Source organism: Aythya marila, assembly GCF_965140915.1.
Source record: "Aythya marila genome assembly, chromosome: Z".
NCBI lineage: Eukaryota > Metazoa > Chordata > Aves > Anseriformes > Anatidae > Aythya > Aythya marila.
This window is the reverse complement of record NC_139080.1, coordinates 66950207-66976406: the sequence shown is the minus strand read 5'-3', so window position 1 is coordinate 66976406 and position 26200 is coordinate 66950207. Positions and strand designations below refer to the sequence as shown.

General features: G+C 35.4%; 1 protein-coding gene across 1 annotated transcript in view; it reads right to left on the bottom strand.

Moving 5' to 3' along the window:
• DTWD2 (DTW domain containing 2) overlaps window positions 1–26200 on the bottom strand; it is a 103702-nt gene that overhangs the window by 9117 nt on the left and 68385 nt on the right. The window contains exons 5-6 of the mRNA XM_082784148.1: window positions 9700–9828; window positions 6788–6958 (exon numbers count right to left, since the gene is read on the bottom strand). Of these exons, the coding sequence (XP_082640274.1) occupies window positions 6788–6958; window positions 9700–9828 (300 nt within the window). The remainder of the gene's footprint in view (window positions 1–6787; window positions 6959–9699; window positions 9829–26200) is intronic.

Here is a 26200-nt window from a genome sequence, read left to right as displayed (position 1 = left end):
TAACAATCAATTCTCTCTTCCCAAACTTTAGCAACACTTTGAATTAGGTATCACTTTCTTGTGTACACACTGTGAAAATAACAACAGTAATTCAGACCAGTTTATGTCTGGGGTACGCAATGCTGTCAGGTAAAAGAATGCTTCTCTTGATCAGTTTTTAATTACACCTAACTTCCTCCTGCTTCAAAGCCCTTATAAACTTAAATGAGAACATCCCAAAGAAGAGGCTGCATTCCATCTAGAGTTTTGCTCTTTCAGAAGTAACACAGACAGTTACAACCATTTTAAGGTAAGTAACAGTCATGCCATTTTGTCTCCCTCTTTGAAAAAATGCATGTCTATACACAGAGAAGGAATTGCTCTTCAATTACTTTGAATAGAGGGGCAGTGACTTTCCTTCTGAAGGGCGCATAAAGAAGGTTCTCCTGTTATTATTATTATTACACCTTGCTCCTAGGCAAGGTATAAAATCTGGTCCTTTAGGTCCTTAAAAGCTCACTTCCATATTTTGTCCTTTATCATTTGACAAATATTGACTTTTTATTTTCTCCATTTCAAATAAACCTCTGTTAAACAATAACTGCAATGGATATTCACATTCATACTTTGTTCTCTTTACTCCTATCAAAAACATGTAATGCCCCCAACAAAATGGAACAGCCTTGCGTAATATCATCTGTGACTCCAAAGCGATGATGGGGTCAAAAACAAAACATGACTGCTGTCTGAAGAGAGAGGCCAGGATGATTTAGTGTTGCAGGAATAAGTGTACATTCAGCATGCCCTGCAAAAGAATATGAAACTTTTGCTGATCACAGGCAGAGCAGCAGTATGAACCCCCAAGGAAAGAACTACTGTCTGTTGTGGGGGGAGGCAGGTGAATAAAGCAAAACAGTACAAGAAGCTAACAACTGTTTCAAAGTCAACTTCAACACACATTTCATCTACCAAAAAAAAAAAATAAAAAATGTATGCTTAAAAACTCAGACAGAAAATTGCTTTGGATAAACAAAGGGTAACAAAGGGTCAGTGTTCAACCTTTTGGCTAATACCTGACTCCTATCACCTTTCATTAACAAATCCATTATTAATATAATCCATAATGAAACAGAATGAACAATAAGTTCTGTACAGTTTTATTACAATTAAATCGAAATTTTAAAAGTGTATACCATAGACTTGCCTACTGAAAAAGGAAATAAATCCTCACAACCTTTCAAAGGAAAATTGTATAGGTGATCTTTTCATCTAAAGCCACTACTCCTCCCAACACTAACTCTACTTTTAGAATACACTAGCACATCTAGCATTGACTTTAAACATCCTACATAATTCCAGAACTGAAAAAATAAGGACTTTGACTGTGTAAAATTAAATTCCCTTATAAGTTTACTTGTAGTATAATAAAGTACCTTAACTGATAAATTAATATAATATAGTATCACTTTTTCTCATTGCCTATTGTTAATACTTACTGAAAAGGTTCAAATACAGACCTCAATTCTGCAAATGCTAAATCACGAGTACATAACCCATTTCACTATAAATACGCTTAAATTATATATGTATTAAGAAAAAATATACAATTACTTTTGTCTAACCATATGTTATATTTCCAAATACTAATGCAAACATGTACAGCAAAAAGACAAGAAGCCAGAACCACTAACTTTTTTAATAGAAAGTTAATTTTATTTTGATAAGCTATTTAAAAGCTGATGATAATTTATAACTACTTTTATATTCATATAATAAATATATGATCTATATTTACATATGTAAATAGAATGATTTGCCAAATATTGTAATTGCTCTGTTCCACTAACACACAAAGGATAAGATTTGTCTCAATGTGCTTTAAGTCACTGGTATATACTCTTTGATGTACATCCTTATTGAGGCTATCAATTTCAATATTCAAGCATTCAAGCCCAAATAACACTCCTTGATTGAAGTATTCATATGCCAGATAAGTTCCTGGTTTCAGTTCAGATATAAGAGCTTAAAACTTGTTACCTGTCCTTACAGACACAGTAGGCCACAGCATAGCATATGGTCTATTACATCTACTGAGGTTTTTAATTATTACTTACATGGGCAGAGAGAACAGTTCAAAGCCACTTCCAACTGAGCATCTGCTGCCTCTTACATCCATGACAGAAGATGTGCAATATGCAGGCAAATACAATCCACCCAGACCAAGAGGGGTACATACATCAGCCTCAGCTGTAACTAATTGTGCTGCAAGCATTGCAGCCACATAAGTACAGCATTTTTTTCTGTTGCTTAGTGATAAAAGTACCTTCTCAGGTAGAAAATATAATTGGCCTCTTTTATAAAATATAAAGGAGTCCAAAGTCTTTAATGCATCTTACGCATTAAACAAAGAAGCCACCATGAAATACACTCTGCAAACAAGCCAAACTGTTAGAAATATCCTGGTATTAAGTGAACACCAAGCGACAGTGACATGTATCAAGCTTTATACCAGCTACACCTGACAACAGAAGCAACTTTTATTTACGCCCCCTAACCAGTATCTTAAAACACAGTCTTTTCCCTGCTTTCTCCCCTCTTCACTTCCCTGCCATCTGTCCCCCACTACATAAGAAGCAACATTCAAGACATGAAGTGCTAGGTGTTTGGAGGGATTGTGACAAGGAACACAAGGAACAAATCTGGTAGCTGCAGGTGCATGGAACTTCCTAAAACACACATTTTGTAGTAGGGAGAAGAGAAGGACAGAATCAGCTTTCCTTTTTTTTTCACTTGAATACGAGAATCCGGGGAAGGAAAGGGCATAGGTGATACAGCGTGTTCAGGTCATTACTGCTGGTAGGCCACTGAGCTGGAGATGCATCATTATGAGGTTATGGAAAGGCGTGTGTGTTTGTGGGGTAGCAAATAGGAGTCAGCCACTACTGCAGAAAAAGAGAAGAGAGAACTGAAACTGAAATGCTTGAAAGATACTGCCACAGAAATTTAATCTTGATGCAGTTTTTAATGGATAACAAAGAAACCCTTTTCTTCAAATAGCACAGAAAAAGCCATGTCTATTCATTAACTGAATGAAAGGTGCTAAAATGGTACAACAAAGGATTTGATATACATCCTTGTGTTATCAGTATATACAAACATTCAATTATGTAGAGACACAGCAGCACAAGAACACAGCAAATTAGATCTTCCATAGCTTCAAAGCAAAAACAAGTATATAATTTATGTATATTCCCATATATTGGCATAATAAACAGAAACTTCAAGAGAAAAGCGTGAACTGCTACTCTTTTTAAAAGTTCAGCTTTTAATTGAATTTCAAAATCAGCAGTAAAGTTGTAGAAAATAATGCAACATAAGCAGTTTTTTACTCTAATACAACAGTTGAGAAGGAAACCCCTGGCCTTAAAATATTTTTTGCCAATTTTTAAGTTAGTTGAAAAGTTTTGCATTTATTTAAAGGAATATTAATCAACAGGTAATTTCTTAATAATATAACATCATAGCCCAGAAAAATTATGTTTGTCCTGAGCATCTCTTAATCTGAGATTAAGAAATTTGAACCTGTTAATTTGAAAGCTTTCTAAAGGTTTTCTTATGTTCTTAATTTGAAAGATTTCTCACTTTGTTTTTTTTTCCAACAAACTTCGTCTTGTGGATTATGAAAACACACAGATTTAACAGTGCCCACTTTTGCAAAACTTATACACATTTAAAAGCCTGCTATCCATGACAAAGGTTCTCCAAAGCATGATGTAGTGGAACATATAAGGCAGATTTCGTTTTGGTAAGTAATATTTGGAAACATAAAGTGGACAAGGACAAAGAAACAAACATTAGAAGCAAATGCATTCTTTTCTTCCTAATCAATATCTTGTTAGACTGGTGGTTTTGACTCATTAATCTTTTGGTACGAAAAAATGAAACAGATTGACCATTACAGCAAAAAATAAAACTGCAAATTAAACTCATTCTAATGAAATTGCCTGCAAAGAGCGCTGCTTCATCAAGCACAACTTCCCTCAAGAGTTTGGACTGTGGAGTACCCATTTCTTTGAGGCAGTGTATTTAGAGGTAAATTCTGAAACCAGAACACTTGAAATAAAACTTTCTAAACTCTTACCCTTAAATTTTTATTCAGCATATATTTTTAAAGCCAGGCAAGTTCTATCAAAAAAAAAAAAAAAGTAAAAAAAAAAAAGTGAATAAAAAGGTATTGTATTTTGTGTTTAACAGCTTCAAACAAATCTGAAATTGAACTTCATATGATTGCTGGGCTGCACCTGAATTATCACTCTAACAGAGATGCAATGGGATATGCAAAAATCTTAAAAAATAAAATGCCTGGAGGTTTTCAGTGAATTGTTTTTCATTTCTTCAGCAACTGCTGCATAGTGATTGACCTAGTACAGTAGTACAGCATGGGAAATTAGCAATTAAAGCCTTCCATGTATCCAGCATTATGTCCTACAAATCCTGTTAACCACAGGAGCAAAATTAGAAGAATAAGAGGAATCAACAAAAGTAAAAACTAAGCTGTGTGGAATTTGTCCTTTGCTGAAAAACATGAAAACTCTGAATCCACAGATTGTATACACAAGAGTATTTAATGCAGGATTATAACTCAATTAGGACAACTATTTCTCTGATCCTGTAATTCCAAGGCATTTTACAGATGTCTGTGAATCCCAGGCAGTAAAAAAATGCCTTTCTGTTCTGCATAATATAAGCTCACATTCTGCTGAAAGACACATTTATAGTTTTGTTTACAATAATAATCTTCAAAATATTTATCAAAAAATACATTATTGTTCTAAATGACTCTAAAACAAGGTAAACCAAATTAATATGCAGTGTTAAATGTGAACATCATCCATATATGTAAAAGTGACATTAAAAATAAATCCTAAATGATACTGCCATTTCTTTTAGTAATGCTTGGATCCCAGATCATGAGGGAAACAGATGCACAGACCAGTATGAGCAATGCCAACCCCAGAACTAGAGGCAGGGTCACACAAAAGACTGCACACACAAGTTGCACAAGACAGAAAGTTCAGACTCCAGGCTAGGCTGGAGATTTCTGCACTGTGCTTTGCTACCAGAATAAACATACCCTTTCTCCATTCCAATGGAGAGTGCATCTAAACTACCATTAGTCACTTGAGACTGTTCTGCTTCAGATTTGTCAAAACTAATTCAGGTTTACTGATATTAGTGACAAATACAGCATTTATCTTGACCAGAAAAGGACAAGATTATATAAACTATATATATATAAACTAGCTTAGCCAGACAAATCAAATTGTTAATCCATTCCTAAACAAAAGGTCACTATTAGTTTAGGGTTAACCAGAACTTCTTAGCTAATCTCTGACCTAATTTTGACCTCTCTTGTTAATTGCAGAAATGGTTTCAGTTAATAAACTAATGAGCAGTGTTTACACACCAATTCAATAGTTTCCTTATTTGCTGTTCATAACTTAAAGACAAAATGTCTTTATCTGGTCAAAGACTAATTAGTACCAATTTGATCCATGCTGCTATCTTGAGTGGAATGGACAGTGAAGAAAAACATTAAGCATTTTCATCAGTTTCATGACGGAGGAATATATAAACAATACGAAAGGAACATCAAAACCTTTATTTCATCTTTTTTTTTTTTTTTCTCTAGATCATAAAACATTAATTCACAAAGCCTGTAAAAAATACCCAATCCTTCTGTCTGTAGCAATTCACATTAGAAAGAAATACATTTTGTATCACAGTTAAAAGAGACGAACTAAAGAACACACATAAAAAAATCCAATGGATCTGCAAACATGTTAGTAGGCTGTATCTAAAAATAAACATTTGTCACTGCATCATACTTCTGAATATGCTGTCTACTCTGGGTTTATTTAATCTAACTATCATAACAATTGTATGTAAGGGTATGGGTATGATATATATTGCCTGTCTTATGCATAAAATGTCCCTTTCATTCCTTTCTGAAGAAAAATTGGTTTTGCTAAAAAAAAAAAAAAAAAAAAAAAAAAAAGTACATGAATTACAATTCCAAAATGATTTCTCCACATCTTTTTTTATTTCTATTTTTAAATCAGAAGTGTTCAGGTAAATATGTGTATATATATATATATATATATATATATATACATATATATATATGAGCTTAATTTGAACAGCTAAGACTAAGATACAAACTGAACCTGACTGCATTGTAAAATGTTACAAACAATTACAAAAAGGAATTCTAATAATGGAAGAAATAAAAATCTCAAAGTCAAAAGAACTATACAAACACCATGCCTTATGCTCAGGAGAACTAAATAACATAAGGAATTACTGTTTGAAAACCTATTGTAATTAGATATTGAAATTAAAATAGCAGAAATTCAATATACTTCTAAACAGTGAAACCTTAGCATTAGATTACATTGACATTCTTCTTATTTTCATACTCATAAAAGCTTCTTCAAAGTAAATTTATTCAGTATTATTGAGGATCATACTATTCACCCAAGAGATAATATAACTCTAAATTATGCTCAGAATTTTCTCCTTTCCTATAGGAAATGAGAATGATCTATCATCTAAACAAAGGCATCTGGCCTACTGCAAAATTAAAAAGTTTGTCCACTGCTGTTTGTCATACTGGTAGATAAACTCTCAACTATGAAGGGCCTAGAAATTATTTTATTACTGTATGGGAATTTGTCTGGACTAAATCCAGATTAATATTCATTTGCTAGCTGCAAATAAATCCCACTGTACTGTAGGTACAGTTTACCTATATTTTTACATTATTCACCAAAAGCTCCATTCTTCTGAGTTTGCGCTTATTCTTTGGCATTGGCTTGTCATACAAGCCATTCTTGAGAAGATGTTCCTTGCTGTGATGGATTTGGGCACCATGCTGAAGCTGGAAAGAGCATAAAGCTTGAAGTGGACGGAGTATAGTCTGCAGAAAGATGGAAGGGTGGGGTAAATGAGACAAAAAAAGACTTTTAGTAAGCCACCTTGGAGACATCATTTATCAGAGGTTTTGTATTCCAGAACTACTTTAAAATGCTTATAAAATACGACATAGATAGAACCTTTGGAGCCACAGAGGACACAGCTGAATAAGAGACATGTCAAATCCACATACTGTCATTCCTTACTTCTTCCTCAGACACACTCAATGCCATCTTCAGTACCAGCTACATTACTCTAAGCTATGGTTTTAGTCTGATGTTAGAAATAGACTACAATCATTAGGGTGACTCAGCCAACATACGGTAATAAAATAAGTAACAGTACCTAAACTGTTTGTGATTGGATAACAACAGAGTAACTTGAAGTGGGGTTTTAGAAAGAGGGGAGGGTCATCAAGGTATCTGGACTGCTATCCTGGACTGCTTCTGCCCAGTGCCAGTCCATGTAGGACTAATGAAGCCACTTATTTAACTCAAGTGGTTACTAACTGCGGGTTCTTCATTTTCTGGTCGCCTGGCTCAGTATCATGGGGCCATATGGGCAGATGTATAAAGCAATCATAAGTGTAAGTGCAGTCAGCAGGAGCTGAGTTTCATGTAAAATGTGACTATTTTGAGCACATAAAAAATCAAGTGACTTACTTTTGGCACCAAATTAGGTGCTCATCTTTAACTTCCATTGCTCTGGACTTCAATTTGCCATTTTATATGTTATAGCACTCACTTAAGTCAAAGAGGTTATAAAAAAAGTTCACTAATGTTTATGAAGCGCTTGGCTACTGGCAAACTTGTAGAAGCACCTTTGAGAAACTGCTAATCTTGTCTGTGAAAAGTCGGTTGGGCCAAATTCTGCGTGGCTGAGATAAAGCAAGAATACAAGACCATGAATTGTAGACACTAAGGAAATGTCCACCCTTGGCCTGTAAAATACAGGAATCCTAATGAAGGAAAAATATGTCAACATTGTCCCAGCAAACTAAAGGAAAAAAGAAATATGCAAAACCTACTTTAATTTAAGTATTTCACATTTTTCCTTGGGCTTAACTTCCGTAGCCATGCATTTTGTCCTAGCTTGATTCTAAAAGCAACTGATTGAAAGTTGAGTTGACTCTTTAGTGTCACAGAGGTTGACACGATGATGTTATATTCTACGCCATGTCAACTGTGCAAACAATTTTTGACCTGTGAGCCATTTTCACTAAACAGAAGTCAGGTATCACAATATTCATTATCTGATGAAGAAGGATACAAACACCTCAGGGTGGACACTGGAATGTAGTGAAAACACGAATGAGCTTTAAATCTCTTTTCATGGATCCTTCTATACTACATTTTGGGCACATAATCAGATTGCAGTATCTGGGTCTATGTTTGGGATTTACTCTTAGGTCTATTTCAAAAGGCTTATTAAATGCTTAATTATTAATTAAATGATTAATATCAACAACAAAAGATTATAAAAGGACATAATCTCTTTCATCACAGACTAGAGGGATCACAACTTGCAAGGAAAAGGATAATGTCTAATTAGTATTCTTTGACCTGGGATAAACTTAAACTCAAGCACTGTTAAATCCCAAATTCCTTGAATGACACCTAAGAGTTGTGAGCTGACTGGCAGGAAGACATAAGCCAGGGTGTTGCATTCCACGGTGCTGGAGGTCAGTGGGACAGGCTTACAAAAGCACTTTATCTCCAAGCTAGCTGTGAGAGGATATTCAAATCATCTCTGCAGTCTAGCTTTTGCAGAGGAAATATTACTATTCTCCATGCAGTAAAATACTTAATTATCTGTCTCAAACCAAATTGTTTTCAACAAATTCTATCCAAAGTTATTTTTTAAATTCTCAATAGTTTCCAACTTTTAAATAGAATATTGGAAAAACATAAAATCCAATAATTTTCCAAGAAATACCTCCACCTCACACCCCACCCCCACCACCCCCAAATTAGAAACTTAGAAAAAACACAGGAAAAGATAACTACAACAGTGCCTCTATGCATCACATGCATCTACAATATACACAATAGTACTTCGGTTTAGGACTAAATCCTAAGCTTTGTCAGAACAGCATATATGTGGTGCCTTATAAATCAACTTTTAAAGATATGTAATGTATGGATGAAGAGAATCTGAGTCACCCTTCTCAATAAATTTCAAATTACAGGAAGAAGTGTGCAAGAAATTAGTATAGGATGAGATAATGTAACAAAGAGAAAGAGCAACCAAAAAGGAGAAAAATAAGAGGGAAAAAAAGGAGACTGAGTAACAAGTACAAGAAAAATGGAACTTAAATCTTGAGAAAAAGAAAACTGAAGACTGCACTGCTCAAAAGGGAATTTTGATACAAAGTAACCTCATGACAGCACAGTGAAAATTTGTAAAAGTTGAAGTGCCAGGGAAAGCACTAGACAAAGTAAGAAAAGAAAAAGGAGGGGGGGGGGGGGGGAAAGAGGAATTGAGGATATGAGTTATTTTCAATAACATACTACTCCATATACAACATGGAGCACTACCAAAGGCAAAAGTGGTCTGTAAGACAAATTCTGCATTCATCCAAGATGTATATTCCAGCACCAAATACATTCAGGAGATGATCTGACACTAGTTGGTACTTTTAACATCATCAAGGCAAGAATTTTATCCCTGAATTTTTCCAGAAAAGACAAAAGGTGGTCCAATGCCACCATTTAAAAACTCAAGTATTTAAAATTAGTTACGTACCTCCTGTATACTCTTATTTTTTTCCATAATAGTAAGAGCAACAGCTGCACATTCAAGTGTAGAGAGACAGGTGTTTGTTGGCTGTGTACGAATTACATATTGACTTGAAATGTTGGTTTTTAACTGCACCTGAAAAATAGCAAACTCTACTAAAATAATCTCATTGATATAGCAAACAAGATAATTCTTCCCAATATTAAGCAAAACAAAGACCCTTCTCCTCTGTGGCTAATTGCCTTCTAACCTTTTCTGATGCTTTGTCTCCCAGTTAGCAATGATGTGCTACTGCTATGTATAATGCTGTATAACCTATAAGTCACCATCAGAGACAAGAACTGCATATTTGTTACTGTACAAACGTCTAAAGAAAATACAATTGTTAGAGAAACACTCAGTGAAATAGAGGTTGTACAGTATAAAATGTTATTCTTGTGTGCTTTTCACCAGAAAAAACCCTCAAAACAAAGAAATTTTCACAACCAATTTCAGTTCGCGTAGACATCCTGTAACAAAAATAAAACTTAACTATTCACACATGCTTGTTTTATTGCACAATCTAAATATACATGAGCCTAGACAGTAACCTATACACACACATCATAGTATATAATAACTCTGAATAGTCATTGATATTTCCACTGGATAAAAGTTGTCATGTTCTGAATGAAAGACTTTTAGAAACTAAATTTAATCATATAATTTAAGGTAACTTATTAGAACTCTTTGCTTACCTAAATCATGTTTGAAATTGATTTATTTGCTCTGCCTCAAGTAATAACCACCTTATAAGTTAAAGGTTTTTCAGAAGATGAAATGTAATTCAACCAATACATTGTCTATTTTATCAGCACAAAAGCTTTTATTGCCTTTCTACACAGCTGTTTAAACATCACAGAATTTACATAATTAGACTTTGTGAGAAAATTCAGATACTGTTCTCTATATGAAAATATAAAGAAATAAGTTTAAAATACCATACAAGTTAATGTTTTATCAGCATGATTTATTTGTAATAAAACGTCAGTTTATTTTAAAAATTTATATAGTATGATGCAACAAACCCTATGGAATTATTATAAACATGCAAGTCAATTCATTTCCTTTTTGAATTTCATCCTAAAACCTATCTTTATATTTCTGTCTTCTCTGGAAAATGAGTGATTATCACTATACTGTGATATTTGCCTCCATCCTGCTTGCCAAAGTTTTTTCAGCATTTCTCACTTTATTCAGGCTTTACCCTCTTCACTTTTCCCATTTTTGTTTTTATTTTAGTCATTTTCCATCATCTCTTTCACATGCAATTACCCATTCTTAAAAGTTCAAGACCCTCGTATATAAAAGGGAACCTCTGAGCTGCTGAACAACCTTGAATGAATTAGATCAAATTCTAACTGACCTCAATTTAATGGGAGGGAAAAAAAAAAAAAAAAAAAAAAAAAAAAAAGCCATTCCAGAAAGGCCAAACAAGTTAGATATAAAAGCTTAATATACTGAAATATAGGAAAGGAGGAAAATGTATCTCAGAGACAAAAGGTCCTAACGTGTTTATCAAAGGAAAGTTTTGGTTTTGATTTTTTAAATTCTGGTCTTTTTACTGAATTTGTTTGAAGGACAAAAATGTGGATGTTTCAGACTTTTAAAAGTTTCTAGCAAGCACTGTTTAGATAGCTTGGAGAGACCATTTTCAGAGATACATTTATCAACTACTTCCTCCAATTTGTTGTAGTATTGAAAAATCAAACAGGGATAAACATTTAGAAGAGAACATGTAGAAAATGTAGAATTTGGACCTCAGTGTGAAAAATGAAAAGCAAAAGTAAATGAAAATTTGGCAAATTAATATCTTCATTTGTCCCTCAAGGTTTGATTTGTGTTTACATTCCCCTTCTCGGACCATGTAAGGATCATGAGAAATCAAGTTTATTGCAATTACATGCAGAACTGTAGAAAGCTTTTAGTCCCTTCTCAGAACTCCCTAGATTGGTATTAAAAAACAGGGCAAATCCAAACAACACACTGCTGCTCCAGGATGTAGCCTGAGCAGCAGACCAAATGCCTACCCTTATTTTCCACAACACCAGACAACCAAAAGCTTCACAGAGTATTTCTACAGAGACTGAGAGAAACCACCTCATCAACTAACTAAAGAAGCACTGGCTTTCCCCTCCTTAGGCATGGTCAACAATGCCTTAAGGCTTCTTTTTTTTTCTTTGTAGGAGTTGTCTGGGAAAAGTTCTATCTGGTAGTACAAAAGGCAAATTTGTACTTCTAATAGCAACAGCAACCAGATTCTTTGTTCTTTTTGGGGGTAAGAATGAGAGGATGGAAACCATTGGTCCTAATCCATTTTCCTGAAAAATGACAAATTCACGGTGGTGAGATGAAAATACCACAGACAGACAGCACAGTGGTGGAGACTGAAGGAAGAACGTATGTCCAGGACAACTCCCTCCTAAAGTTAATTTCTTCAGCTTCTTTCAACAAACATGCATTTTACCTTCTCTTAACTCCAAAGAAGCACGGTATCTAACTAAGAGATCCTTAGTCATAGAAACGTCATCTGAAATAGGCTATATTTCAGCTTTATTATTCATCTCAAATTGGATGCATTAACTGAATGAATGACTGTCTATCTCAAAGTAGGTACACACACTGAATGAATAAAACACACAAAGAAGGTTTATTCTTTACCAATTTTGAGAATAAACTGATTGGTAAGACAAAGCCAGGCATCAGAATGAATGAATCAATACATATTTCATATGGGAAGAATATTTTCTTTAAAAAAAAAATGCCTAAATACATAAAACATTTTCTCTTCTTGAATGTGTTTGGGGAGGAGGATGATGTTACCACTTTCAGCCAAAAAGTCTAAAATTTCCTTGGAGTTCAATTAATAGTATTCCCCAAGGGAATAAAACTTCCCTCCGAGTTCAGTTAACAGTATCCAATGCCACTTCAGGTAGGGCATTGTAACCATCTCATCAAAAATTCTCCACTATCCAGACAGATCAATCCTTTGGCTGTTACCTACGTATCTCAAATCAGCAAGATTACTTCTAAGTTAAAGAAATGTATCTTCACAGTTAATGAAAACAAAACTGGATTATCTGACTCCATCATTACACGTCAAAATCTCACAATGAGTATAAATAAACACTATTACACCATTTCAAAAAAAGAATCATGGTATTTTATAACCATTTCCCTATACTATGTTGAAGATATAGGTACAATAATTATTATTTTTTAGCTAGTCAAAGTAATTTGCAAACTATATGTATACTTTGAATATTTTCAGTTATTAACACACCAACATCAGGTTGAAGAAACAGCAGCCCATTTAATGCCACTTACCAAAATAAATAGCATAAGACAGAAAATGGAGACTAACTCAATCAATTCAAACTAGAGAGGGGAATTTAGATAAGCTGAATGCAATTACACACTGGAGTTTAGCCAAAACATTGAAATTAGGGTATCTATGCTTTTTGTAAGTGCAAGAGAGTTTGGGGACTTAATTTTCAAGCCATCAGAAGCATAAAACAACACATACAGTAGAGTTTTATACGTGTAACTTAAGACCCAGGCTTTCCAGAAACCCACATGTCAGCAGTTCTTACACACTGTTACACTAATTTAATAAACACAGGCTTCTCTGCCAACATACTCTTAGCAAATGCTAGAGCCTTTGAGCATTTACAGAGTATTTGAACTCTGTTGTAGAAATAGCGGTCCTTCAGAATTTCTGAGGGCTGTTTTTCTTCCCTCTTTGGAGATGTCCCAGGCAAAAAAAAAAAAAAAAAAAAAAAAAAAAAAAAAAAACACTGATCCAGTTTAGCTGTTGAGAACTGATAAAAGCAAAAATGTTGCCTTGATGTGGTCAAGGCAGCTGTTTGAAATTTTCAAAAATTAAGTCAGTTAAGTCAGGCAATTGATTTCTGCTCTTATTTTAAAAATTAGGACATCAGATCTCACAGGAAGTTTTAATTCAGTTCTCTCCTTAATGCCAATTTATCTTTTCGCCTTTTCTATGCCAGTTTCTTCATCATTATTGTTACTAGATTTAGTCTCCAATGGCTACAGCATAATGCACAAATGTGTTTGGAAAATAGCACATCCCAAAGAACAAAGATAAGCTATAAAGTTAGTACACCCATCTCACAGGGAACACTTTCAGCAGTTTTTGGTTTTCTCTGTCATTTTCAGCAATTAGGCTATAGGCATGTCAAAGCAAGTAGAGGAACACATGCTACCATGGCTTCAATGAAAATCCTGGCACTTATTTTAAAGTCCCTCCTCCCTTATTTGTGTGAACAGAAATTCCAAAATCTGGATTTCTGTTTGGGAATTAATTTGCTTAACTCTAAAAGAAGAATGCAAGCAAGTACCATTAGTCATCCCGTTTTACATAGACACTGATTACTATTCATACGTGTTGCTATTTTAATAATTACCTTCCAACCAAAAAAATGAAAGTGGGGAAAAAAAAAGGAAAACAGCAACAACAGAACTCTTTTAGAAGGAACTCAAAAGGCACAGAAAAAGAGAGACTAGAAACACTTCCCAACATGTTGCCCATCATTCTAGAAACTAGGAAAAAAAATTTAAGGGTACTGAAGAGGAAAAGTATTGTCTGTGTGCTACTTCACAGACAACTTGTAACAGAAAAGGGAGTCAGACATGAGGAAGATCATCTTTCACTCAGTATCTAGTTGGTACTAGTACCTTTTACCTGCAAGCCAATGCAAAATATTGTACATATTAAAGCACAGAAAACTCAAACAGTTAAATAAAGTTACATTCGTGACAGAGAAGATATCTTGAGCAAAGTTAGCCTCAGCATACCACTGAAATTTAGATCAGGAATATAAATAAGTAATTTTGTTAAAAATCTTGGCTTTAATTTAAAGTGACATCTTAAGAGCACTGTTTCCAAGTACTGCAGGGAATAACTGCCATGAAACTGTCACAAATGGATAGCCTGAAAAAGTAAATGGATGTCACAAAAACCTCTACCCACTCCGCATGTCTTTTCATTGAATATTTAGACATATCCATGACATTCCTGTGTATATTCCATGTAAACTGCATTGTGACTTTCAGGTAAACTTTAGAAAAGCAATTTGTTCCATTTCTATGAAATGATATTTTCCACATTTTCCTGAACAATATCCAATGACCCCCCAAAACCACTCTCCTTGGGTAACTTTCCTCTCGGGCAATTTATAACTTCAGGTTACACTCAAGAGTTTTATCACTACAACAAGCCTTGGGATATCTCACTGCTGCTGTGAAGTAAACACGTAATATCCTTTCTTTCCTAGAAAAGCAGAACTGCTTCTGCTGAACAGCACAATGTGGCTGCAAAACTTTCTGTCAACCCATGATCCTTTCTTCCTGTGTTCAAGAACCCAAACACAGAATTGCAATTCTCATTCAGTTTTTCACAGGTTAAAAACAGAAACCTTCTTACACCCTTATAAGAGGTACCTGAATTTCTTTCCAAGGTCATTAAATATGTGGCTAAAATATGAAAATGCATTATATTTCTATGCACTTTCAAGAATGCCTTTACTTTGCTTCTGCAACACAAACAATTTAAGAACCAAAATGTTAGTTCAGTGGGGCACTGTACACAAAAGATAAATGGTCCAAAAAAAATCGCTAGAGCTACTCATTGAGTGACCTAATGCTCATCATCTGAATATAATCCTACAAGTCTCTTTGTTCATTGACTATGTCCGATGACACCTCTTTTAAAACCAGCAGCTCTGGATTTCATTATATCTCTTTCCTGTTACTGGATACAGAAGTCTGAAAGAAAATAAATGTGCTGTAATTTGATATTAATAAAAATATTTGAGAATCTTATAAGTACATTCTCAAAAAAATGTTTTTCAGTGTTTTGCAATATTCTGACCTTTCTCTTTAAATGTCTTTTTGATGGAGATAATTAAGATTGTACAGACTGTTTCTTTACTATGTGCCTTGCTTTCACTTTTAGATATACTTGACTGGCAGAAAGGAAATTAAACTGCAAAAGGAACATGCTCTTCAGAGACAGGGATTCTTACACTACATAACCACAGAAAATTTTGGGAAAAAAAAAAAAAAAAAGAAATGTGGCAAAAAAAAACAAACAAACAAACAAACAACAACAACAGCAGAAAGCACAAGTGTGCACATTGTCTTTCTCCACACCATCCCTGCAAAATTGAAGGTTTTTAGAGGCAAATTTGTTCAATAGGAAGTCTTTCCTGAGCAGGTCTTTCCAAGACATGGGCAAGGAAGCAATGAATCCACAAATAAAAGACTGATTTTAAAAAGAAATCTGAATAAATCCAAAGCTCTTATGACCTTAAAAGATAACATCACATATTCCACATTTTTAAAAAATATGCTAAATCATAGAATCATAGAACACGCATTCATTCAGTCTGGAAAAGACCTCTAAGATCATCTAGTCCAATCTCTAAGCTAGTACTGACAAGTCCACCACTAAGCCATGCTACTAAGTTCTGCATCTACATATTTTTTTTAAGACCTCCAGGAATTGGGTTGGACAGAATAAAAAAAAAAGTTGTAAACAAGCAAACAAAAATAAACCCTTGCAGATGGCATAATTTATCTACAAAAGACAAGTTTCCCACTTAGCACGGTTTCTACTTTGTAGTAAAGTTTGTGTAAAGACTGTAGTATTTGATACTTGAACAAGAAAGTTCTATTCATTAAATAGTTAAAATACCTTCTAAATACTTAAAATACCTGCTAAATACCTCTAAAGGTTAAAAAATAGCAACCAAAATAGATACCTCACTTTTTAAAATATACCTGTAATTTAATCCATATATTCATATTGGTTGTCTTTACATATTATTCTGTATGAAGTTAAGGTAAAATTCAATTTTTAAAACACAATTTTATTGAATAAAAAAGGGAATCCAAAATATTTAGTACCACATATGCAGATTGTTTTGAGAAAGTCCATCAACTACCAACAAATTCCTCACCCTCTCTTTAATTCACTACAAAATCAAAGAGCTACATAAAAACACATAAGACCTGTTAGTGGCCTCCTTAACATCTCATCTGCTTTATAAAACTGTTTTCAACAGGTCCTTCTGGCCTATCCAATCATTTCTGAAGTGTTCTTTACCTGTCATTACAGTTTTCATAACAACTCAAATTTTGAGCAAATTCTCAGAGGAGCTAAGAGAATCCAACAGATTCTTTTACTTGTCACATACTGGAAAAATCAAATAAAATTGCCTCCTCTTTAGATTCTCAAGTAAGGTAGTCAAGACACCTGCAAATTTTAGTAGTTTAGAAGTTGCAAAATAAACAACGTTTTTTAAAGCTGTTTCAAGAGCTGCTTATGCCCATCTGCATATTTTGAGGCCTTACCATTGAATACAATATTGAAAGGGTAAAATCACAGAACCTTAATGTTTCAAACCATTTCCCAAAATGGTTGTCATCATTTGTTTCATGCATAGATAATGTTCAGTAAGAACTAACTGTCCACACACACACACGCACAAAAAAAAAAAAAAAAAGGGGGGAGAATAAACCTGTGCTTACCTGAGGGATTCCTTTTTCAAAGAAGCAGACAAGATATTCTGGCCTACCTTCTACAAATGACGTGTAAGTTGTAGGTATGTAAAAAAGAAGGTATTCTCTTTAATCACTGTTCTGCACAAAGTATCTAACTAACTACATAACGAACAGGAACTTCCAAATTAATTAAAAATTTTAATGTGTGGAAGTTATCTAGAAAAGCACTTTCTAAGATGTCAGAACCACAGGCTACTAACAGTGACAGGTAAGTGTTAGCCTCCGTCTGTACGCATGAATCCTGCTCAGAAAGACAAGACATCGGTCTAGATGTCACAAAATGCTCACTAAACCATAGTGACAATTTAGGCAAGTCACGTATGTTTTTTTTTCTGAGCTCCAAGTTCTCCAGTTGTAGCCAACATTGTAAAGCACTTAGAAGACAGATGGAGAATCTGGAGACACATGTGAAAAGCGCTGCTCTGAAAATGAGAAGAGAAGGAGTATTTTCCCTCTTCATTTGTGTATGTGTGTGATTTTTTAAGAAGCTATGGGAGAGACAAGGAGAAAAAAGCAAGCTAATTATGCCATTCTTTCTTACATATGGGGATAAAAAAAAATCAGGGTTCCCTTCACTATTTTCGCTGTAATTCTTGTATGAATATTTACAAGCATGAATATTTTACAAACGTTAAAAAAATCATAAAGAAGCCCTTATTATTCTTAAAGAAGGCAAAATAGTATGGTCTTCACTTAACATACGTAACTGAAATAAAGTCCTAGTGCAGACAGGCTGAAGTTCTAATCTAAAGGATCAAATTTTTGTAAGAGAATATATCATTAGGTTAACCCAAATGGCTAACATAAAGTTAACAGCTAACATAGTGAAATTGTAATGAAAGGAAAAGTCTTGCAACTAAGACAAAACAGAGGATAGGACTGACCTAGTGATATTTAGACAAAATTCTGTCTACAGATAATTGAAGTACCATCTGGCCTAGGTCTCAGCTTCTGAAACTGCATGTTTTTACCTATACGTAAGGAATTATATAATTTAATAGTGACATTATGTTATGTAAAAGTAATTATATTTAAATGTGAGTTTTACGGGGCATGCTTGGCACTTCATAAAATGCCTATGCATTCTTAGTTCATTTCCATTCGTTGTGGTTTTGTATTCAGGGAAAGGAAAGATTCAGAAATTATTTTGGGTAAAATCTCCCTTGCTTTGCTTACATTTCAAAAACGAATGTCAGGCAACAGATCAATATTTTATGCAGCACTATTCTTTCAATAATTAATATAACAGGAAAGTACTGCAAGTAAATTCAGTCAATGAGCAGAGTACAGATCTAGAGAATGGGGTCGTGAAATGTAGAAAGCAAATTTAATTACGTGTATTGTCACAGCCATTTAACTTTAATTACCTGCAAATATCAGAAAATTGAAAAGGGAAATTAAATACCTCAGTGTCATAAAGTAGCATCAACACAACAGCTTTGTTCTTTGGAACTTACTAATTACTTTTGCTTTCTCTGGTTTCTTTTTACTTATAATGTGTTAAATAGTAGTAAGACCTTCCTTTTAAGGAAGAAAAAGCAGTGGAAGAAGCTCCTGAGAACTTTGGTGGGGATAGGAGGGAACAAGTAAAGAAAGATTAAAAGAAAAAGAATCTCTCAATTAATCATATAGTTTTCTTTTTGAAAGCAAGCTAAATCAAAATGAAAACTATTTCTAGCTTACTTTTTACAAAGTGTTCATATACCACAAGAACTTCAGTACGTGCACTATAGTACAAAACTGGCAACTGTTTCTGAATTTTTCTAGCAGCAGTAGTATTCAATTATGTAGATATGAAATAGAAGCAAAGAGTTTAACAATAATTATGAAAGAAAGTGCAAAGAAATAGTTTAAAAGCAAAGTTTCTGCCCACAATTCAAGGACGAAAATAGCATAGCCTACAGACATCTGACAAATTAACTGAGACCTTTCAGTCACAAAGGAAATGTCACTGTATTGAGGCAATAAATATATACTTATGAACAGAAAAATGTCAAAGTGGACAAATGTAATTCAAATTAACCTAAATGTCAGAAGGACAGACTCCTGGTGATTGCTCAGCATCATATCTCTACTTGAATGAATAAAGTCTTGACCCAAAGTAATTCTCAGTTCTCACCCACTGATGTCAGTCTCTCAAACGGCAGTGTCAGACAGTCCTAGCATAAAATACATCGTTCTTCAGAGTCCAAAAATATTTCTTGAGTGTTTCAGTTGAAATGAGATAGCAGCTAAAACCTAAACACACTCAAACATTTCAGAACATATAACACATTTTAACTTTTTTTTTTATTGTTGAAGTCATCGTTCAGTAGGAAGACGCAATCTGCTTATTTAATGAAAACAAAGTTTTCTTGCAACTTCAAAAATTAAAACATTTCAAAAACACCAGCATAAATCAGAAACAAAAATGTATTATCCAAGTTTGCAGATACAAGTGACTGTCTTCTATGAGATTATCAGTAAAATCTTATAGATCTAAAGCAAAAATGTTTATAGAACAAGTCAGTGGAAACAAGGTATTTTCTCCCATTAGTAGTAGGATGCACGACTGAATGCATAACCCTCTGTAAAAATGGATATACAGAAATACAGAGAATTAGAGCTACAAATACACAGACTCCACACACATAGTACACCTCTCCACCCCTATAGAAGCATATCTACAGGTAAAAGAACCAAACCCAACTAAAACCAAAACCAAACCACCAAGGAGTCAGCAACTCATGGATCTGTTGTTGACTGGCCTCCATTGCCTTGGGTTCTGATCAGCCTCCTGCCTGCCTGCACCCCTTATTTACCACCTTAACCCTGTTCCTTTCATAATTGAACTGGGCATAGGCCACTTACTTAGGTTCTATGGCAAACTTAAGTATTTAAGTATCTCTTTCTACCTGGCATTGTTTTTCAATTGGTTCTCATATATCCACTTGCCAAGTCCCATAGCTGTTGAGAATGAAAGAGCTCTTTTGTTTTTTTCTCTGTATGTCCTGAGCAAACTGAATAGGTCACTTTATAAAAATAATCTAGAAAGTGAACATCGGAAAAGGAATGAACTAAGGTGTAGACAGATAATGATAGTGATTCTTGCTGTCTTTTGTTCACTCTAATTCTGTATGTTTTCTGTATGTATGTGAATGGATTGTCTTACGCTTGAATTTTTACATTACATGTAATCCTCTCTCAAGGCGTTCAGACAATTGCCTATACATCTTAATCTGTATTGCACCCATGTCTGTGAGCACTAACTGTATTAGGAGGTAGTTGATAACCACCTCTGGGACGGGTTTATCTACATGGCAGATTACATCTCAGAACAGCTGCTAGCCCTGGCACAGAAATTCTCCTGCTCTTTGGACATTCTTTCAGTAACAGACTGCTATCCCTTATTTAATTCTCTAGGCTTGAAAACAGGAGATCCCCAAATAAAGCTTTATTATCTAAACATAACAACAGACCAGACTACTAACAACACTGTATTTTAAGAGTGCATCAATACAACTACTCACACATCTCAAGCCATTACAGTTCATCTGTGAACTCTTTCAAGGCTCCACCCATCATTACTGGAAAGTAGCAGAATGAAGTTCAGCTTCTGCTCAACTGCGTATGCTGCCAATTTTGCATTGATAATTAGAGCATTGCTGCAACTTGAAGTGCTGTCCAAAGTCTCTGTCAGCTACATTTCTATGTCTTACACCTGTTGACACTTTTGCTTTTTATTCTACCTGCCATACACTTTACATTAAACAAGATAGCTCTTCATCATTTCCTGTATAGCATTTATCTCTTCCTTTCTTTCCTATAGGCTTCTCCAAGCAAGCAAGTCCAGTGGCAACAATCTCAACACCAAAGCTGAAAAGGAGACGGATACCTAGAATATTTTTTTTTTAATTTTCTTTTTGTTTGTTTGAAATTAGTAACTGTTTTATATCAGCTTGTTTGAACAAAGATCCCTCACCTTGCTTTCCCACTATTAGTGCAGTGCCACCCTTTCTTACTGCTGACGCAGCACACAGTGAGTGAGGTTCTGCCAATCATCTGAGCATCGTTTCTCTGACTTACAGAAGAGAACGTTCTTCAGAAGATTCCCTACAATGAGAGCACTTCAAGCAAGCTGTTCGATAAGACATACTCTGAGGCTCTCTGAAGTATTTGTGAGCCCATGCTCACTCAGCAGAGGCAGTACAGAAACGGTGAAGTTCGTCTAGTAAGTGCTGTTCACACATGGATGAAGTTTTGATGTGAGTAACAGGGTAAAATGCCAATAAATTCTTACAGCAGATGTTTATGTGTCTGGCTTTGGTGAAAGATCAAAATTCTGGAAACTTAAGTAGCAGTCTGTGTTCATAACTGTCCAAGTACATTATAAGATGGTCAGCAAATATGTGGAAGAAACAGAAATGCACAAGTTCTTCATAAATACTTCATCACACTATTTTCCAAATTGTAAAACACATTTTGGTGCATGTTTCTCAGAAGCTAGGAAAAAGAAAGAGTTTCTCCAGCCCAATACATTGTTAAGATTCTCTTTCATTAACTGCATTTCAAGATAACATATAGCCTTGATGCTTCAAACTTTTAGGGCCTCTTTAGAATGCTGACTGTAAAGTGGCAGCAATGCCTTTAATTAACCAGTTTATGAGGTCAAAGATGAGGTCAAAGATCATAACTTTCTGTCATTAGTAACACCTTTGGTAAAACTTTCCTTTCTCTTAAAGAAGATGAAGTATTTTGAAGATTTTTTTCTTTATTTTTTTTTTTTTTTTGAGTACTACGGTAGTTTAGATTATCAATAAGCATTCTCAACAAGCTGACCACATTGTTTGGAAACAAGCACATTTAGTGGACTGTGCCTATCCTGTGCATGAAGTAAGAATTTTACACAAAGGCCAAGCAGAAGGGATTAAATAAATTCAGCAGGAATTATACTTTTATACAGGCAGTGCCAAATATGAATATTTGTATGATACCTTGAAAGTTTTTGGCTTACAGCCCCAAACAAGTTCCTTAACAAACTGCCCTGAAGGTCTTCACTTCAAACTATCATTTACATGTAAATGTGGAACTTCTTGAAAGTTTTAAGAGTTGTAAGACTACACATTTGCAAAGTACCTTTTATCACAGGATTCCTAAAACCTCATATAAATATGAGTAACTGGCAGGAAAAAAAAACAATAATTAAAAAAGAAAGCATATGGTAGCATTTACCTCACCTACCAGTAGGTCACCGTTTTTTCTAGTTCATTATACAGTTCATTTCAAGACCATAAAGTTGTGCAACAATGAACACTTAATTCAGTTGGAAAAATGAGGGAAACTGAGTTTTAGAGAACTTTTAATTACATTGGAAGAATTTGGCTAGGATGCTTGAACTAACAGCCCATCACTCGTTGAAACACATCATAAAAACCTTGCTTTGTTGTTGTTTAAATGAGCTGAAAGCACTTCAGCAAAACAGCATCTTCAGCAACAGGGGCTCCCTAAACTCATCTTCCCTCCTAGCGGAGAAGTGGATCTAAAAACTTGGCCCTCTTTGAAAGAAACCCGCTGTCTACTTTGTGCACCCAGCACTGATGACTTAGAACAACCTATTTCAAAGTGAAAACCTCATGCTCCACAGCTTGTCACCTATTACACTTGTCTTCTCACAGCCATTACTGCCCTGGATGCCTGGAGCGGTGTCGTGAAGCCAGGAAGACACCTTCCCATTTCTCTTACGGAAAAGAGGCATGCTCCCTGTGCATTTCTGAGCCCGTTTGGGAGTCCCTACAAGGTGAGTCACATTACAGAGATTCAGACCTAGAACCTACTCATTTGTCAATGTCAATTGGACATTAATTGTCAGGGTTTTTGTAGCTGGAGGGCAGACCTTGGTGGAAGGTTTCCTGTGCCAGATACAGCTGGTTGCAGACAGTTCCACAATAGCCAGGTCCTGCTTCAAGGCTGTGCCATGGTGGCCTGGACCAGCACTAGAGGCAGACCAGGACCACTGAGCAGAGCTGAGGAGTCCAACCAGCAGGCTTTGCTGGTGTAACAGGGGCAGCTGGTGAGTTCTCAGTGCAAACTGGAATCAGCAGCTAGCAGTGCTGGAGCTCTGTGGGAACCTGTGCTCAGAGCTGCCTGGGCTGTGAAAGGTGGGAACTGTCAGAGAGCAGGAACAGGGCACTCCGACATCTGGGATATGAAAACTAAGTAGCCTAATAGTAAATTAACAGAGCCCATACAGACTAGTCCAGTTACATCAGTCTGCTGGGGCATGATCACTCAACAGTCCTTCTCTCAGAGCGAAATTACAGTAATGAGGGAGGTCTGCAACTATTGTCCCAGAGAGAGGCCTCTGTACTGGCTATGGAGATGCTGGGAAACCAGAGCTGGTGGAATACCACTGACAGCACCAGGAAGCAGAGCCCTGGGGCTTTTGACACTTGTAAACACTGTACTCTGTAGGAAAAGAAGTGTTTGGGGTCAGCTGATAGAGGGATATGTGGAGCAATGGATAGATGTATAGAATGTATACTGTTGATAAAATCAGTGTGATGCTTTTGGTCTGGGGAGTTGCACAGGAGTGAGGGGTGGAGCTTCGCAGAATGCATGTGCACATTGCTACCATGTCAATTCCCACAGCCTGTACAGAATTGATAGCACATCTGTTTAAGCTTTGATGATGCTTAAGGAGCTGTGCCACACATGGCTGTTCCAGCCAGATCTGCAGGGGACCTACCATTGTACCCATCAGCCAAGCATGCAGCATCTTTGAACAAAGCAAAGGATCTTGTAGCACAATTGTTTAACAAAGGGTAGCAAACAGAGAGGGGAAAAAAAAAAAAAAAAAGACAAAAAGGAACAGCGCAGGAGGAAAGTGGAGACAGAAAAAAAAAAGACCACACTGAAGCTGGATGAAGACAGGAGAGTGCTAACAGTGCAGGAGCCACCGTGCATTGCCCAGCTCCTCGCTGAAGGGGTCAAGTGGATTGTGTAGTGAGGGAACTGGAGAACGAGCATGGGAACACTTCTCTGAGTCTCTGACTTTTTGTAATAGTAGAATGAAATAGACATGGAAATATCAGAATGAGTCCAGAGGAGAGCCACAGAGACGATCATCTGATCATCTTAATTTTACTTTTAAAAATAAATCATAGGTGTCCCCTTGATTCGTAACTAATCCTGCAAATTCACTCTTCCGGAATGGCTGCGAAGTGCCTTTTATCAATACCAGCAACTTCCATGACAAATTCCAAAACAATACAACATACTACTTTTCTGTAAAAAGTTTTGATCTTGTGAGCGTTTATGTAGTGAGGCCAAAAAGAAGATTTGCATAACTTTCTCATACCAAGTAACACATAAGACCACTGGAAAGGTAGAACAAAAAGAAAGCCCAATTAAGAAAAAATCAGATATTGCTGTACAGACAAAAGACACAAGAGCAAGGCACTGGCTGCTTCCTGTTGTATCAAATATATTTAAGAACAATGAAACAGAAAGAAGCAAGATGGAAGCTCCAAATAAATTAGTGAATTTGCAGAAGGGAAGTAAGTATTTCTATCTGGAAAATACCTCAAGGAAAAAAAGTAAAGACTATAAGCTGTCAACTTGAACAAATTTTAACAGCTCAGAATATTGATCGTTCTAGAGCTGAACATAAATTTTGTGACCAAAAGATTTTTCTGGAATAAACTATCCTCATTTTGAGAACTTCCTTTGCATCATATGTGCCCTGGAAGTTTAAAGCATCAGTCAGAATGACAGTCTCTTAGCTGCACATCCTTGTACATACAGCATGATGCATACAATACAGAAGATTAGCATCTTTTCTGATAAAGATATTTTAGGCATGTGCCAAATACTGCTAGGTGTTTAGATCAATATAATTAAATCTTTAATGATAGGGCCCACATTAAAAAACAGCCACAGATAGTCTACTTTGTGCCAGCTGAAATAACTTCTATTTTATGTTGTTCTTCTCTAAGAATTACTACAAATAGATGCTCTCAATGACTCTACATGATCAAAAACTAGTATTGAAAATCTACAAATATGCACAAAAATTACTGTAGGTAGTATTTGTCAAAACCTCTTAATAATAACACATTTACACATTATCATCATTTCTGGGTGCTTCTGCCATAAGCTTCAAACTCACTTCTTTTCCAAGAGGAGAAATAAACAAATAACTTACAATTGTTAAATTACCAGTTACAATGTGCCTGATTTACCAATGATTCCCTGATCTGAAAGCTACCTCACAGAAAAAAGTAAGTCTGTTAGGGATGAAGGGTGGTGACAGAGAGAGAGGGACAGCAAGAGATCACAGGCATAATCTCATCTGAAGTATCAAAATATCAACTCACATGAGAATTCGTGCTGTTGTATAAACATATGCTCACAAATCTTAACCACCTATCAAGCTCATTAGAGCATACACTGCAAGCTGAAACTGAACAGTGTACCTTAAGAGTTAAAAATTTGCTGCAAGACACCAGATATAAGCTGACGATACCAATTTTTACAAGAAAAATGAAGTATAAGAAAAACAAAGATGTGTCAAAACCTGCTAAAGGCTGATAGAAAATGAGGTGTTGAACATTTCAGTAACAGCAATCCTGTGATAAATGCACAAATAGACAGGATGATTTGTTGGCATTATGCTACTGGCATTATTATGCCCATTAACTAGCAGAGGAGTACAACAAAGAATCATAGACGGAAAGGGAATGTGAAGTTACCACTAGCCTCAAACCACGCCTACTCAAGCACAAGCAGGCACACCAGGTGAATAAGGCCAGAAGCAAAAAGTCACACAACCTATGCAAATGGCAACATTACAAGCGGAAAACTCAAACTTCATAAAAATGTACTGTGCTCTTCTGAGGTGTTA